General features: G+C 36.8%; 1 protein-coding gene across 1 annotated transcript in view; it reads right to left on the minus strand.

Annotated features, from left to right (window-relative positions):
* The window catches only part of LRRC9 (leucine rich repeat containing 9), a 60210-nt gene that overhangs the window by 28929 nt on the left and 14349 nt on the right, over window positions 1-16932 (minus strand). Inside the window, exons 8-18 of the mRNA XM_015823814.1 lie at window positions 15973-16128; window positions 14258-14466; window positions 12438-12569; window positions 9163-9339; window positions 7293-7404; window positions 5996-6110; window positions 4562-4735; window positions 3212-3339; window positions 2757-2969; window positions 1586-1705; window positions 4-195 (exon numbers count right to left, since the gene is read on the minus strand). Coding sequence (XP_015679300.1) covers window positions 4-195; window positions 1586-1705; window positions 2757-2969; window positions 3212-3339; window positions 4562-4735; window positions 5996-6110; window positions 7293-7404; window positions 9163-9339; window positions 12438-12569; window positions 14258-14466; window positions 15973-16128 — 1728 coding nt within the window. The remainder of the gene's footprint in view (window positions 1-3; window positions 196-1585; window positions 1706-2756; window positions 2970-3211; window positions 3340-4561; window positions 4736-5995; window positions 6111-7292; window positions 7405-9162; window positions 9340-12437; window positions 12570-14257; window positions 14467-15972; window positions 16129-16932) is intronic.

The raw sequence follows: 16932 nt of genomic DNA on the forward strand, positions 1-16932 counted from the left end.
TACCTTATGCCATGGATTATGCCTGATATCCAAACTGAGCAACATTGATGTATGTTTACGTAAAACGCCAATTTCTTCTGCTGACTTTTTCAGCTGATTCCAGCTCAAGTCCAAATACTTCAGCTTGTTTAATCCTCTAATGCCTTCAAGAGTTATGACATGGTTATGGCTGGCATCAAAATATTCCAGGTTGGGCTATAAAGCAGTATTTAAAGGCGATGTTAAAATTCATTTTTTTTGTCATGAACAAACACAACTTTCATATCTTTTATTTCCCTTTCTTCCTGTTACCTCTTCTCTCAGACATACTTCACTTTTCTTTCCTTCCCAATGTTTCTTTTAACCCATCTCTATTATGATTTTTATCCACTTTTCCTGCTATTTCTGCTATAGGAATAAAAGAGGAATGTTGTTTGCATATAATGTATTTCCGTGTATGATAAAATGGTTGGCATATGCAGATGGATAGCAAATAATTTTGTAAATTAGCTATCTTACTTTACCAGCAATTCATAACTAGTTATTTATTTAATTAAGAGACTGGAGGAAAATGTGGAATGAAGCATATTTAGTCTTAAGAAGAGAAGACTGCCAGGAGACCCAAGAGCTATCTTTAAGTATGTGAAGGATGGTCATAAAATATAAGGCAAGTTATTCTAGAAACAATGGGTATAAATTAGAAGAAAATATATTTAAAGTGGACATTGGAATAAACGGAACACACTGCATTTAGGAAGATTGGTAGGGTGGGGGGGGTGTGTCCAAGACAGTTTTTCTTTTTATTGCTAGTAAATGCCTGGACTAATTCCTGTAGATTTTTGCAAGGTTTTTTAGAAGTGATTTGCTATTGACTCCCTCCTAGGGCAGAGAATGACTGCCCCAAGGTCATTCACCTGGCTTCATGCCTACTGCTGGACTAGAACTCACAATCTCCCAGTTTCTAGCCTGATGCTTTAATCACTACACCAAACTGGCTCTTGCTTTCAGGAATGACTGGATTCTTGATACTTCCTGTAAGCAACATGGTAAGCTGACAACGTGTTGACTTTTGCTGGCAAGGAAGACAGATTTTTGTGAGGGGAATTGTTGCTGGATCCGAGCCAACATAATCTCTCCTGAACAACATTTTTAAAATATATAATTTTGGGGTGATTATGCAGCAAAAGAATGGATTTTGGAAATAATGGATTAAGGAGTCAGAGGGATTTGGAATAACAGGCTTGATGTTATATTGTAGATAATTAGGACAAGGATATGGTGTTTGGTTCAAGTAATATACTTGAATCAAACATAATATCCATCTTCCAGTTTGGGTGCATATTCCAGACTCATACTCAATAAAAGCAATTTTCCTTCACCAAAAGTCACTTGCAAATACATGTTGCTGTTTTATCCATAGAAGAATTTTGGGGAAAGATAAGCAAAAAACATTCCTTGGTGCTGCTGCTATCTTTTCATCCCCATTTCACCTCCCCCGAAATACTGAACTCCCCCACCCTCCCACCCCATAATTTTGTCCTCCAGAATAGAGAAGGGCATTTACCCAAGCCTTAAATTTTTTTATGAAAAAAAGTATTTTTCTTACCAAGTGGTAAACATCATCTAAACAAGTAAATTCATTAAAACTGATAATAAGCTTGCGAAGTCCAGTGAGTCTGGAGATATCTCGGAGTTTGGTAAGCCGGTTTCCATGTAGATTCAGAACCTATATTAGCAGGAAAACAGGAATTGTTTATTGATCTTTTAGTATTTAAGGGATGATGGTTGAGTGTTGTGCAAAGCTTTCAGAGCCATGTTGTTTGAAAACAATCAGAACTACACAACTCATATCATGCTGTTGAAAAATATCTCCACTGCTGTTACTGTAATGTTTTGATTGATTGATAGGGCTGTCCAATTTGTAAGAATGACTCTGGGCAATTTACAATTTGAAGAAACAATAAAACCAGGAATTTAAAAATATAATGCTATCTAGTATACTATCAGAGCATAAAAACAAAATAACGAAGTAAAAATAATAGATGGCAACAAACCAACCAACACATATGCTGAACAGGGGTTTTGCACTCTACATGAGTTCATTCCATCATCCAGTTCAATGCTTAGGGAAAAGGCCAGGTCTTTAGGCCCTTGTGGAAGACAGAAGTCAGGGTTATCCAGACCTCAGGGAGAATGATGTTCTGTAAGGAGGGCATACTGCAGCAGAGAAATTGTACTCTTTGGATGCCATTAGGAACATTGTTTCTTGGAAGGAATCCAAACATACCTATTATGCCAGATCTTATGGGCTCAGCAGAGGCAGGCAGTATTGAAGGAAATTAGATTAATCTATTAGACTGTTTTCTTGTGAGACCTTTTCCCCCTTTCATCTAAACATGATCCGAACATATTTATTTTGTGAAATCTCCATATTTCCTATATTTTATCCCCAGTCCATCAATGAGACAGACTTAAGTTCCTTTGTTTACCATTGTTATAGTAGTATTTTCTCCATATTCCTTTCAAAGACATCTCAAAATGCAAAAGCATTAGCCTTTCCCATCTACTACCTTGGAAGGAAATCAGGTGATTGGCAGCGATTAGAAACAGAAGCAATATAGCCAAGATAACCAGTAGCAACAGGGGCAGTAAATTTAATGTCAGTACTATATGCTTTTCTTTCAATTCAGGGCACTGGATAAACTTTGACTCAGTGGTGGGGAAAGGCAGAATCTAATTTTCACTCTGTAACAAGGCAGATGAAAAAAGCTACTCACAACAATCTGACTATAAATGTTGGCCTTTGAGATTGCCATCACAGTTTTTTCATCCAAGCAAATAATTTTGGGCTTGGGCTTAATTACTGGCTCCATGCTTAACACTTCATCATCATGTTGGAGATCCCGAGAAAACACAAAGCCTGCTGAATTTCGCCTTCCATCCTCCCCAATCACATTGCTGGGTGAGGAGAACAAAGCCTCTACTTTGACCTGCACAAAAAAAAACAGAAAATATTTTTTATTTGCTTGGTTGATGTGAAAATGTTGCACACCATTATATATAATAACACAGATTTTAAAGATTAATATGCAATTGAAACCAGATTTATTTGGGGGAAGACTGATGGATAAACAGTTGGAAAAAATGGAGCTTTGTATATGGCAACTTAATCTAATTAATTCTATAAATGAAATGATAATTAGTGAACTGATAGCTAATGGACACTCCATACCTGTGTGACGTACTCAAATTCAATGACGTACTCTGGCAAAACAAGCTCATGATCAAACACAAACCATTCGCACTGTCGGAGGCTACAGTCACAATTTTTGTATTCCACAGAAGAACATGTTTCAGAAGCTAAGAAAAAGGACACAATATGGTTCTCTTGTTTGTTTTTACTTTTATACAGACAATGTAACTTAGAAGAGGTTAATGGGGATATTTTTATTAGAATTCAGAGAATCCCTAGATGAAAACTTCTAGCTGGGAGGTGTAATTTATTTATTTTATTTTTATATCCCGCCTTTATTACTTTTATACACAACTCAAGGCAGAGAACATCTGTAATGCTCCTTCTTCTTCCTATTTTCTCCACAACAACAAGCCTGTGAGGTGAGTTAGGCTGAGAGAACGACTGGCTCAAGGTCACCCAGCTAGCTTTCATAGCTAAGGCTGGACTTGAACTCATGGCCTCCTGGTTTGTTGCCTGGGGTCTTAACCACTAGACCAAACTGGGTCTAAAAATCAACGACATGTGGGTAAAATATATACAATATATATATTTTATATATAATATGTAATATATAATATATAATTTTATAAAATTATAAAATACATAGTAATTAATAACATACAGGTAAAATTAAGAAACAGAGTACATTGAGATGCATGCCAAACTACAGAAGTTGTTTCAAAATTTTGAAGCTCGCCATACAAAAATGCTTCTAAAATTTCAATATGTAGGATTCTTGGTGCTTGGTTCTTGATGTTTACTGCCAGAATAAAACATGAAATTGCTCTGCCATGACAGAACCAATATGTGAAAAAAATCCTGGTGAACTATTTCCATCTGTTTTCTTAAATGCAGCCAACAGTAAGCCACTCTTAGGACTGTTTATCCTGACTAAGTAACTGTGACCAAATTGCAGGACCATGAAGACTGGGCTGAAAATATATTTTAAATGCCTTTTGGGGTCTTCATTAGAATTTAGTATGCATATGTGTGATTAGATTGCCACCTGGTGGTTATTCATGCTGTACTTTCTTCTTAGGGAGGAAGAGATCTTTTCAAATCTTTTGGGAAATATGCAGGGTTGTCTTCATATTCTTTTAAAAATTAATCTTTAATCACAAGGTGTAGAAATGGGTAAAGTGAGGGACACTTATCTACTTTGAAAAGAACAGAAATGTCCTAGAAATTGTTGTACAATGCTAAGTTCTCCAACTTACAAATAAGAATAATTTCTAAATCTTTATATACCTGCACATATAAATCAATCATGCTTATTATTAATTTTCAATACCAAAACATCTTGAAGAAGCTGTATAGATGGAACTTCAGCTGCAGCCACTAACTCACATTTGGCTTTGTCTGGTTCCACAATCCTGTTGTTGGATGTATGAGGGCTGTTTTGAGATGATCTGCGAGGCTTGTATACACTATCGATCCCAGGATAGCTGGCTGGGGTGACTGGATCTGTATCAATGGCTCCAGCACTATGCCCAAGAAAGACTTTGGCAATTATAAGTTTTCCTGAGAAATGAATAAAAGGTCTTATTTATAAACTCGATCTATTGGAAAGTTCCAAACAAGTGAAATGGAACACATCAAAACACTTAAAAGTGTTTTAAAAGCTTCCTACTTCCTACTTCAGTCAAAACGTTAACATATATTTTAGCATTATTATGTGAAATGGTAAGCTATTCAAAACAATATCCAGTGTTTCCAGAACAACCACAACTTACATTTCTAACTTGGATACAAATCATCAATATAGACTTTCAAAAGAACAGAGTCAGTTGGAAAACATGAGGCCATAAATGTGTACTCACCTTGCTAAATCCTCTTTCCCTATGAGAATTTGAGGTCATTCACTGAAACTAAATGCAGGGAGATTTAGGATTCACAGAGAAATACTAGTTTTACATAGTTAAACTGTGGGTTTCTCTCCAGCAGTCATGTTAATGGCAGCCAATTTGGATGGTGCTAAAAGCTGACTGAATAGTTCAGGGAGGACCAATGGCTACTATACAGAAATCCTCGGGAACAACTACTCATTCAGCAAATATTTGAACTAGTAATGGCACTGAACAAGTGGTACTCATGACTAATCCTCCAAGTTCCAGCCATCGCAGTGCCCCTGCAGTCATGTGATCCAGATGCTCAATAACTGGTCTAGTTTTCTGATCATCGCTGCATTCTGTGATCACATAAACGTGCGACTTTCCCTCCCAGCATCCCATAAACAAAGTCAATGGGGAAGCCAGCAGTAAATTGGAAGTTGTGATCATGTGTGGTTTTCCCTTAATGATCCTGGTCATTAGCTTAATAACAAGAACTGGGAATGCCTGAACTGCTGTCACTAAGTGTGACACATTGCTTAGCAACAGACGTTTTGGTTCTAATTGGCATATTTAAGCTAAGACTAGCGGTACTGAGCACAAGGTGCTCTCAATACTTATTACTGAGAAACGACACTGGAAAAAGTCAATTCTGTAACTTCTAAAATGCATCTAGACTGACACTGTGCGATATAGACATCTATGACACGATCAATGGGACTTTTCCTATACGATTCATTTATTACTAAATTCATACCCCATCTTTATTTTGTACAACTCCAGGCAGTGTAAATAATGCACCACTAGGCACTCCACCAGTATCAAAATTTGCACACTGCTTGTACTAATTAACTGAATCTCTACTGAGTTTTGGATGCTTTTATTTATTTAATTTAAACAAATCATTGTTAAAACTATGTTTAAATCCATACAGCAACATCTTAGAGATTACCATATCTGATTGACTCCTCAAAATCTCCTTTACTTCGGGATTGTTTTTGTAGATTTTCAATTCTTGGATGTTCACAGATATTTAGACTGTTTGAGAGTAAAAGGACTTCGTTTTCCTAAAATAACAAAATAAAACAAACAAACAAAAAAAACCCAACAACCAACCAATTTGAGCGTCACCGCCTCACACAGAGCTTTCCAAATATTTAATCAATAGTTTTAAAATTAACAAGCATTGTGAGCATGTGGAACAGATAAGCAAGCAAAACAGAAGGACAGATGTTAGATTACAGAGTGTGATCTTTCTGTTTGTAACACTTCTACATTAAAACTGAAAAAGATTTACTACTGATTAACAATTAACTTCCTTTATTTTTCTCTCTTTTTTAAGGAACAGATTTCTAGCTATTATGGCGCTGAGATGCAGAACAATAAGAGTTGCAAGGGATCTTGGTTAAGTGTTAAGTGACCGCAGCAACTGTTAAGCAAATCAATGCACTCCTCTGGGTGGTTTTTTTTGCTGAAAACTGGCTAAAAAGGTAGGAAATCAGCCAAAAACCTTCTAAGTACTGCAACAGGCTGTAAAGGTGAACTAGTTGTCAAGCAATCCAAAATGTGGTCATGTGATTGTGATATGTATGTCTGTGTGTGCACGTATAGCTATAGCAATTCCAGAATTAGGTCATAAGTAGCTTTTGGGGGGGGCATCAAAATGTTGAATGGTTATTAAGTGACCTGTTGTAAGTCAAGGAGTATCTGTAGTTGCATACGGAGGAAAATAGAATAGTTTGGTTGCATGATTAGTTTTATGTATTTCTTTAATTATCATAAAAGAAATATGTAAAACAGGAAATTGTATAATTTATTCAGACTATAAAAATCTGCTTTTTTTAATGCAACAACTGGGATTTCCTAGAGGCATAATTGTTTTAAATGTAAATAATATAAAAATCTTCAAGAATGTGTGGTATGGCACAAACCTCCTTAAGACTGTATCATTTCATAAATAATGTGAATGTTACCCAATATAAAACAACACTTTGCCTAGAGGTGGCAAAGCAAGTTATGAAGCATGTTGGAACAATGTTATTATTCAATAACGTTTCTATTCTTTCCCTATAGGAAGGTATTTTGTTTCTTTTTAATAAAGGAAGTACCAATTCATCCTTAATCAGTATCTTATCTGCACTGTTACATAATGCATTTGATTATTCAGATAATTTTTGTATAAAATGCTCCCTAATAGGAAGATACAGACAGGAAAAAAAAGAGAATTGTGTTTTGGAACTTCTACTTACTGTTTTTGCGTCCTGAAAACCTTCTTCCATAATTTGTATTAATTGCTTTTTTTTCAAGGGTATTTCAGGGGGAGATACATAGAAGAGGTACTCCAATATCTTCTTGAAGTTTCTGAAGGGAAAAGGGGAGACAGGAAGAGAAACCAAAAAACACATTTTAAAAACAATTTTTTGAACAGTAAGGGACATAATAATCGAATCCTTGACTCACAGTTATTCTGCTAGAAAAGATCAAGGTTCACCTAATTTATTATCCAGTCTTATACCAAGGCTTCCTACAAATGATAACTTGTTTGCTCCAAGTTACTGATCCACAAAAAAGGCATAATGGTATTACCTTAGCTAATAAGTATTGATAAAGCCATCATCCTCACATCTCTCCTAGGTGGAGCCAATATTTGTCTTGGACTCAACAAAAAGGTACTGGGAAATTCCACTTTGCCACCCCACACAGTCTCTCCCAACACCTAAACCACCTGTTCAGGCAAATGGGAGTGGGCCAGAGGAACCAATGATTAGAAGAGCAAGAAAGTAGATGATCCACAGGCAGGGAGAAGAAGAAACTGGGAAGAAACCTAAGGCAGCTGAAGACCAAGAAGAAATTTGCAGAGGGGCAGAAATGAGAGTACAGGATTGGTAAAATGGTGGCAGAACAAAAAACAGGTTTTAATGCTAGAAAACTGGAAAATAATGGATTAAGAAGGATTGACAATAATACATTTGGCAAGGCAGGAAAAGGTATCAACATTCCTAAGCTGTGCTGTAATTAAAGTTTGGAGGAGGGAGAAAGGAGCAGCTAGCTTTTTGAATCATAAAGGAAAATTAAGAGCAGAAGTTTGAAATGTTTAATTGTGTTACTATACTTTTAGGCAGTGCTTTTTTTGAAAAAAAAAAAAAGGTGCCAGAACTCACACATGTCATACAACCCGCCTTGCCTACCCTACAAGGTTCCATCCAAAAAAGGTGCTGGAACTCCATTCTGGGCGTTCTATGACAAAAAAAGCCCTGCTTTTAGGACATTTATGGAGATTCTCAGTCATCCAGGTCATAGTTATCCCAAAGATGCTTTTTCATGAGGCAACTGGACTTTGTTTTTCTTTGAAGATAGCTGGCTCAGGAATTCTGCGAGTTGAAGTCCACGAGTCATAAAAGAGCCAAGGTTGCCTACCCCGGTCCTAGACTATTCAAGACTGGCTGTCTATGGTCATTTTTTAAAAGCCTCCAGTGATGAAGCACCCACAATTTCTGAAGGCAAGTCATTCCACTGGTTAATTGTTCTCACTGTTAGGACATTTCTCCTTAGTTGTAGGTTACTTTTCTCTTTGATTAAGTTTCCATCCATTGTTTCTTGTCTTACCTTCTGGTGTTTTTGAAAACAGGTTGAATCCCTCTTCTTTTAGGTAGCCTCTCAAATATTGGAACACTACTATCATGTCACCCCTAGTTCTTCTTTTCCCTAGACTAGACATACCCAATTCCTGCAATCGTTCTTCATATGTTTTAGCCTCCAGCCTGTAGGATTTGCACCCCTTTTCTTACACAAATTCCTATTCCAGCTCATAATGTGCATAAATATCAATATGAAGCAGATTACTGGGTGACCAGATAAATAAAAACCATCTACATTTCAAGCCCCATATAAGACTCCTAAAATAACCACATAATTCATAAAATCACAATATATTCCTTCTCTCACATATAATAATATTGATTGGGTTGAATGCATCCTTACAGTAGGTCCACTGCAATCTAAATTCATTTTTCAGATAGATAGGTTTTATTACGCAGAAAACACACTCAATAAAAGCACAAAGAACCAAAGTCAATTAATTATCTTTTTTTGATTAATTTTTTTAAAAAATCAACTCACATGGACTCATTTAACTCTTCTTTATCCAAGAAGTTTTGGAATTTCTCTTCAAAATTCAGCCTCAAAATCCGATTGTGCACCCTAGTGACACTATTTACTTTCAATGCAGTGATGCCATATGCTTTGAAGTCCCAGGCACAAAATCGGGATAAAATTAATTCATAGCATGAATTAAACCTGTGGTTAAGAGAGGACATGAATCACTATAATTAGTCAATAGAAAAATACCCCACCCAAATACATTAGACAAAATTTTAAAAACCTCTCCCTCCATTAATTACATTACAATAAAATCTAAGACAATTTCTCAATTTTGAAGATAATTACTGTTGTTTTCAGACAAAAACAGCAGGAAGATTCCTCAATATTTTCCTGAAAAAATAATATCTGTGAGATGATGAGAAAGCAGCTGAAATTTACATTTAATTTGCTTTCAAACTTTATTATCACCTTACACTAAATTTATATTCCTTTATTTTGAATGTAATAGATTTGAGCACAGAACATAACAATGAAAGCTCCCTTCCAGCAAGTCAGACCATTAGTTCATTAATACTGATTACAATGATCAACCTTCAGAGTTGAAAAGTGATCTTGGCATGCTTGACTGAAGATGCTGGAGACTGAACCTGAGATATTCTACTATATATACTTTTTCTGTCCCAGTTTTCTGAGAAAAATTTGCTTTCCTTTGAATGAAATAACCTAGTAATTATTGCCATACATATTATCTGAAGTAAATTACTTCTTGGAATCTTTTTTTATATAGCTTATCTACCTGTATTATATACAAGGTACTCCTCAACTTACAACTGTTCACTTTATAATAGTTTGGAATCATGATAGCCTCGGAAAATTGAGTTATGAACCATCCTTCAAGTTAACAATGACTCTTGCACCACCCCCATGGTCACATGATCACAATTCCGGCACTTGACATTTGCATTTATGATAGTTGCAACATTTTGTAGGCATATGATTGCAATATGCAACTTTCCCCACCAGCTTCTGTCAAGCAAAATCAATTGGGGAAGCTGAGTTTGCTTAACAAGTATGTGATTCACTTAACAACCATGGTAAAAACGGTTATAAAATCAGGTCTGTTCAAAATGATAAGTCTTTATGCTCTCTGGGTTTGGTTGTTTTCTTGCAGACATTTCATTACCAAAACTAGGCAATGTTACTTATAACTGCACTGACTTATGATGGAAATTCCAATCTCCATTGTGCTTATACTGTAAGTCAAAGACTAGCTGTACAGTAGGTGTTCCAAGCACAGACTGAAGTAGTGCTCGCAATGTGATGTCTATGTGGGGTGCTGTAAAGGAGTATAGTACAGTATAGTAGAATGTAACTTATTGCTTTATTAAATTTTGGAGGGGTTTGCTATACAATGCATATTTTATAAGGCTGCATATTATTTTCTGTTTCCTTATGAGTGGGGCTTTCCCTTTTCTTGTAGAAATCAGTCTTTTCCCACATGTTATAAGTAAGTCTATGATTAACAATATCTGAATCTCTCGAAAGTGCTATCTAGGTGGCAAAGCAAGGATGAACTGAAAGCTAGATCAAGTGGCATACAGGGTTCAAGGAAGAGGAGATTTATATCCTGCTTTTTACCCCAAAATGATATTTAGGGTAGTTGTCAGGTGCAAAAGACCAGGATCACATGTGAAGTTCCAATTAAACAGTTATATTGCTTATGCCTACGCAGAGAAATATTCTCAACTAATGGTTAGCTAGACGTTAGATAAGGGTCATGGGAATTCATAGTGGGTTGGACTTAGTATGCTTATAGCTATGTAGAGACTCTAGGCCAGGGGTGTCAAACTGCCGGCCTGTGGGCTGGTTGCATTATGCGGAGGCCACCCACCTCAGCTCCGGCAAAGCAAATAAAGTTGCGACACGTCGCAACACGTCACATGGCAAGTTTGACACCGGTGTTCTAGGCTGATCCCATTTTTGACACTATCCCTAGGCTCTGCCAAATCTTCTACACCTGTTCATGCCTTATTTACTTTTTGATTGACCAAGAGTATTTCTTAATCTTATTTCCTGACTGTTAGGACAACATTTCCTGACAGTTAGAATAGACTAGAATAGAATAGAGCTGGAAGGGACTTTGGAGGTCTTCTAGTCCAGCCCCCTGCTCAAGCAGAACCTACACCGTCTCAGACAGGTGAATGTCTAGTCTCTTCTTAAAAATCTCCAGTGATGGAGCGCCCACGATTTCTGGGGGTAAGCTGTTCCACTGGTTGATTGTCCTCATTGTCAGGAAGTTTCTCCTTAATTCCAGGTTGCTTCTCTCTTTGATCAGTTTCCAACCATTGTTTCTTGTCCTTCCATCTGGTGCTTTGGTGAACAACCTGGCCCCCTCTGCCTTGTGGCAGCCCCTCAGATACTGGAACACCGCTATCATGTCTCCCCTATTTCTTCTTTTCTTTAGACTAGCCAAACCCAAGTCCTGTAGCCGTTCTTTGTATGTTTTAATCTCCAGGCCTTTGGTCATCTTAGCTGCTCTTCTCTGAATTTTTTCCAAACTCTCAACATCTTTTTTGTGATATGGTGACCAAAATTGGCTGCAGTATTCTAGGTGTGGTCTTACTAGGGTTTTATAAAGCGGTAATAATACTTCGTGTGATCAATGGAACAACTTGCCTCCAGAAGTTGTGAATGCTCCAACACTGGAAGTTTTTAAGACGAGATTGGACAGCCATTTGTCCGAAATGTATAGGACCTCCTGCCTGAGCAGGGGGTTGGACAAGAAGACCTCCAAGGTCCCTTCCAACTCGGTTATTCTGTTATTCATCTGACTCAAAAGCTCACAAATGTAAAAATGGAAGGACACTTTGATTCCCACAATGGATGAATCGGTGTAAAAGGTGATAGAGTTAGCAGAATGGCTAAATCTGCATTAACCATGTTTGTTTTCCTTAATCTTGTGTAGCTTTCTTCCCTTCTGTTTTCTATGCAAAATATTCAGTTTCCTTAAATTATAGGTTGTTATGATGTCCCAACTGCCAAGACTGTAATATGGAACATAGAAAGTTGTATTTTACAAGCCACTGAGCTATTACATCTTATTGCCGAGATTGACTTGGTGTCAGTTTCCCTGTTTTTAGACAGGCAATAGCATCTAGATATATCATGAATGCATGCAGATATGCTCCACAACCACTGGCCTCAACCCCTTCTACTCCTGGTGCTTACTTGGAGCCATTAGAACACTGCAAGATTGAAGATTAAAATTTTAGAACACTGCAAAACAACTGTACCAAACATCATTTGGTGAGCCCTCTTCAAATCGTGTGTTTCCCACAGATTCCAGTTCAGTAAGCAAAAACTGTACTGCCAAATTGCTGGTTTTCTTCTTCTTCTTGACTTCCACTTGATAAATAGTTTCAATTCTGCAATATAAAACACAGGATACACCATAGCTGAAGATTCACAGTGAATGGCAAAGTACAGAAAAGGGCAATGATCTAAAGAACTGCTTAGCAAGCTGTATAAATATGCAGGACCTCAGAGCCAAGGACGGTCCTAATGATTTTTTTTTCCCTGATTTTCCAACTTTCCCCTACTAAAACATACTTTATCTATCTTATTTAATTTAAACAGATACAATGGAAACGCAACCAGTATTCAAATTCTATCAAGTGCTCTGCAAGAACCAAAACTGTACCTGCACTCCATTGCATGTATAAAGTTGCTATAATAAAAGAATAATATTTACCACTATTACATAAAAGAATAAGCACAAGGTCTCTTTTTTAATGTTAGGTTAAGGATAGTGTTAGTTAAAGAAATCCAGAATTTGTCAAAGTTAAATGTTACTCCCAGCTAGAATTAATGTATCCTTGTACCTGAAAGAAATGTGATCCTGAATTTTAGGCTATTCATGCATCCCTGAAATTATCCAACCTTCCATTTTTCAGCTAATGGAAGATAGTCCTCCCATTATAAAGGAGAATTATTTGGGGAAATATCCACTTTCCTTTCAGATAAATACAGATGTGCTTTCATCATGCACATTAATGTCCCAACTGAAACTATTTCAGAAAAGGCAAAAGAAGCAATGTTTTTTTCTTTAGAGGACCCCTGACATCTATGAATGTAAAAATATCAACATGAAAATCATTAATCTAAAAAAAAAATCCCTACTATCCTTCCAATTAGGACTTTTTAAACTGATGAAAGAATTTTGTTTAATTAAATCTAAATACTGAGTATTGTTTTAAAAAGTACTGTAATTAAACTTTCTCATTTATGTTCTGTATATTCAGTACATTCAGATGCTATATTTTTTCTATCCTGCTCTATGGAGTAGAGAGTTGGTCTCTGACAGAAGGCCACCTGAAGAGACTAGAAGCATTTGAAATGTGGATTTACAGGCGGCTGTTACGTATAAGCTGGGTTGACAAGATCAGAAATGAGGAGGTGATAAGCCGCCTGGGAAAGCCAAGGGAAATCATCAAAACAATTAAAAAACAAAAATTAGAATATTTCGGACATGTGATGTGACACCCAGAAAAATACGGCATACTCCATTTAATCCTCCAGGGAAAGATTGAACGCAAACAAGGTCCAGGCAGAAGAAGAACATCGTGACTTCAAAATCTAAGGGACTGGTTTGGACAAAACTCAGCAGCACTTTTTCGTGCGGCTGCTGATAAAAACAGGATCGCCAACATGATCACCAATGTCCGATAATGGATATAGCACAAGAAGAAGACGAATATTCAGTACTGAATTTATACAGACATGAGCTTTCAAGTCCTAAAGTTCTGCTTTATACTTTATTTACACAGAGATAGCCTTTCAAGTCCTCAAGTCCTACTTTATAGATTTCCTGAAAACTTCTCTCCTTGCTGCAAATTCTTTCACAATAAAATAAAATAGTATTTCCTAATGACATAAACGCAGCAGAGCATCTTACTTGCCTCTTCCAGAGGACATGTAAGTTTGAAGGAACTTGAGGACCAGCATGCAACCCACAAGCCCAAAGTGGATCTTATCTCAAGCAATGAATTCAGTGTCTTCAAGTCCCAAACCTGTTCAAACAGCAGCCCTTGCACCTTTCACAAGATGTACATACTCCTGCAGTTTCTTGTTCCAGAAATTTATTCTTCTTTTGAGAGCATCTAATTTAAGTAGAAATAGTTGCTCCAGACTGGATTCCTCTGAGGTCTCATCTGGACTCTCAACATCCCCATCTGATTTTTCATATTCAAAGTTCCAGCTTGAAGAAACTTTACTAGCTTGTATTCTACCACTTGCTTGAAGTTCCATTAATTCGCGTTCTAGCTGTTTCAAGACAGAAAGCAAAACAAATGCACTAGTTTGACTGAAATTTATGAAGGTTGTGAACATTTAATGAAAAGCTAAAGCCCAAAATTATATAAATAAAATAATGTGCAAAAATAGGACAAGAACCAGTACAGGTGTTTTGCTGCATATCACTGCATAAATAAGAAAATACAAATAATGATGTTATTCCACAATGAAGAAGAAAAATACTATTTAGAGTAAAATTATCCAATAGGCACACATTCTAGAAACTATATCTAATATCCATCACTTATTTTTTCCCCAAAAAATAGTCATGTAAGGTCATGTAGATTGTGATGCAGATGAGGGAGGGAGGGAGAGAATGACACAGAAAGAGAATCTTTTCCTTCAGATACACTTTCCATGCAAAAATGCCTATTCCAAGTATTTGTTTCCCAAAAAACAAACTGGATTTTTAAGAGCAATAGGCAATGAGAGTAGTGAGGCCAATTAGCAAATAGCAAGCATGGGAAGGAAAGAATTAATCTCCCTTTCCCTTTTATACTGTGGTATTTACTCTGTGTTGGGGCTCCATATGGATACTTTTTTTGGGAAAAAATAATTTGCCAAAACAAATTTGAATTTTGTTTTAAAGACATGGTATATCAATATTAAGATGTACTGATTTACTGAACAACTACAAAGACCAAGTATGTTTCAGAAACACCCCAAATTCTATTCCGATGGATTTTATTTGGAGTTCAATATTAAATCAGGAAGACTTAGTAATTTGCTCACATATCATGTATGCTTTTATTATTTATTAATTTTTTATACTGCCTATCTTCCTTATGAGGCGACTCTGGGCAGCATTTATTATTAAGTATTATTAGTATTATTTGTCACTCAAGTCAGCCAGATGTTTGGACTGGACTTGGCATTTTTGTCACTTATCGAGTCCTTCCTAAGTGCCTGTGATTATTATTAGTATTGTTTTGATTAAATACTTCAAGTCATGAGACTGGATTGGTCTATAAAATAATGTCTTTTGTATTTATTTATTTGATTTCTATAGCCGTCCATCTTGTGACTCTGGGCAGGCTACATCATAAAAACATAATAAAAAATAAAATAAAATCAATATATATGGTTGCTAAGTAAAACTATTGCCAAAGATATAGCCAAGAAATGGGACCCTTAATACACTCGGAGCACCAGACCTATCACATAACAAGGACTTCACAGCCATACAAAAGGCCAGATGGGCCAGCATGATCCTAATCTCATCCTAAGCTCTGAAATTTTCAGACTGAGATTGAACCTGGAACGTTCTGGACTGCAAAGCCTGCGTTCTATCAAGCTTTTTAATGAAGAAAGGCTCACTACTGAATTGCTGCCATTACTTCTGAGAGAAACACTCTCCTACTTGGAATTATTGAAAGTATAACAACAGATTGTGGGCAGGTATGTGAAACTTCAATGGTAGGATTCAAACAATAGAATTCTGCCAGAATTTACTTTGGTGGTGGCCGGGTTTCTTACATGTTTCACATAGCAGCTGAAATGTTTAAGACGATCTTCTGGCAATTTCTGTAGTTTGTTCTTTCTTTCATTTAGCTTTTCAAGCTCCTCATTCAGTTGTCTGTGAACACTCTTGATTCGCATATTGTAGTACATCACTTTTTTCATCACAGTTGTCTTCAAAAGATAAAAGGAAAACTCAGAAAGGAGCTGAATGTTAGCATTTAAAGATACAATAATAAATTAAAAATTCTAAAATATCATGCCATTGTTGGATTGTAGTCCCCAAGTTTGAACAAGGTGGACATGATATGGAACAGTCTCGCATAGGAAAGCATTTCAATGTTCCTTCTATACTTTCTCTATCTTCATCAGGCCCATTCCCACACAATGGTAGTGCTTTTACACCATTCCTTAGTGTAAATAATCTGCTCTTCTCTGGGTAAAGCTCCAATGCTTCTACAGCAAGCAGCTCCATACAACGATGACATCAAGAACAGTTAATAAATAGTGGACTAACACTAATTTATTTATTTATCCAATTTATTTGCTGCCCATCTTGTGGTTCAGGCAACTCTGAGCGGTAACTCTGAGCAGCTAACATAAATATATCTATTTATGGAAGAGGGACAGAATCGTGGATATTCTAAGGTAAAGATGGACAGTGTTGAGAGAAACAGTCCTTTTGAAAGGCAATATGAGCCATCTCTGGTTCAATGGTACAGAGGCTAATTTCTTTCTGATCCAATTTAAAAAAACACATGTATTTCAGCAAGATGAAATTTCCGGGTGCGCTTCAAGGTGTTGGTTATCACCTTCAAAGCGCTCCATGGCATCGGACCTGGATATCTCCGAGACCGCCTTCTGCCGCAGATTACCCCCCATCGGCCGGTACGCTCCCACAGGGTGGGTCTCCTCAGGGTGCCGTCAGCCAGACAGTGCCGGCTGGCGACTCCCAGGGGGAGGGCCTTCTCAGTGGGA

This window comes from Protobothrops mucrosquamatus, unplaced genomic scaffold (genome assembly GCF_001527695.2).
Source record: "Protobothrops mucrosquamatus isolate PMUCROS unplaced genomic scaffold, P.Mucros_1.0 scaffold2004, whole genome shotgun sequence".
Lineage (NCBI taxonomy): Eukaryota > Metazoa > Chordata > Lepidosauria > Squamata > Viperidae > Protobothrops > Protobothrops mucrosquamatus.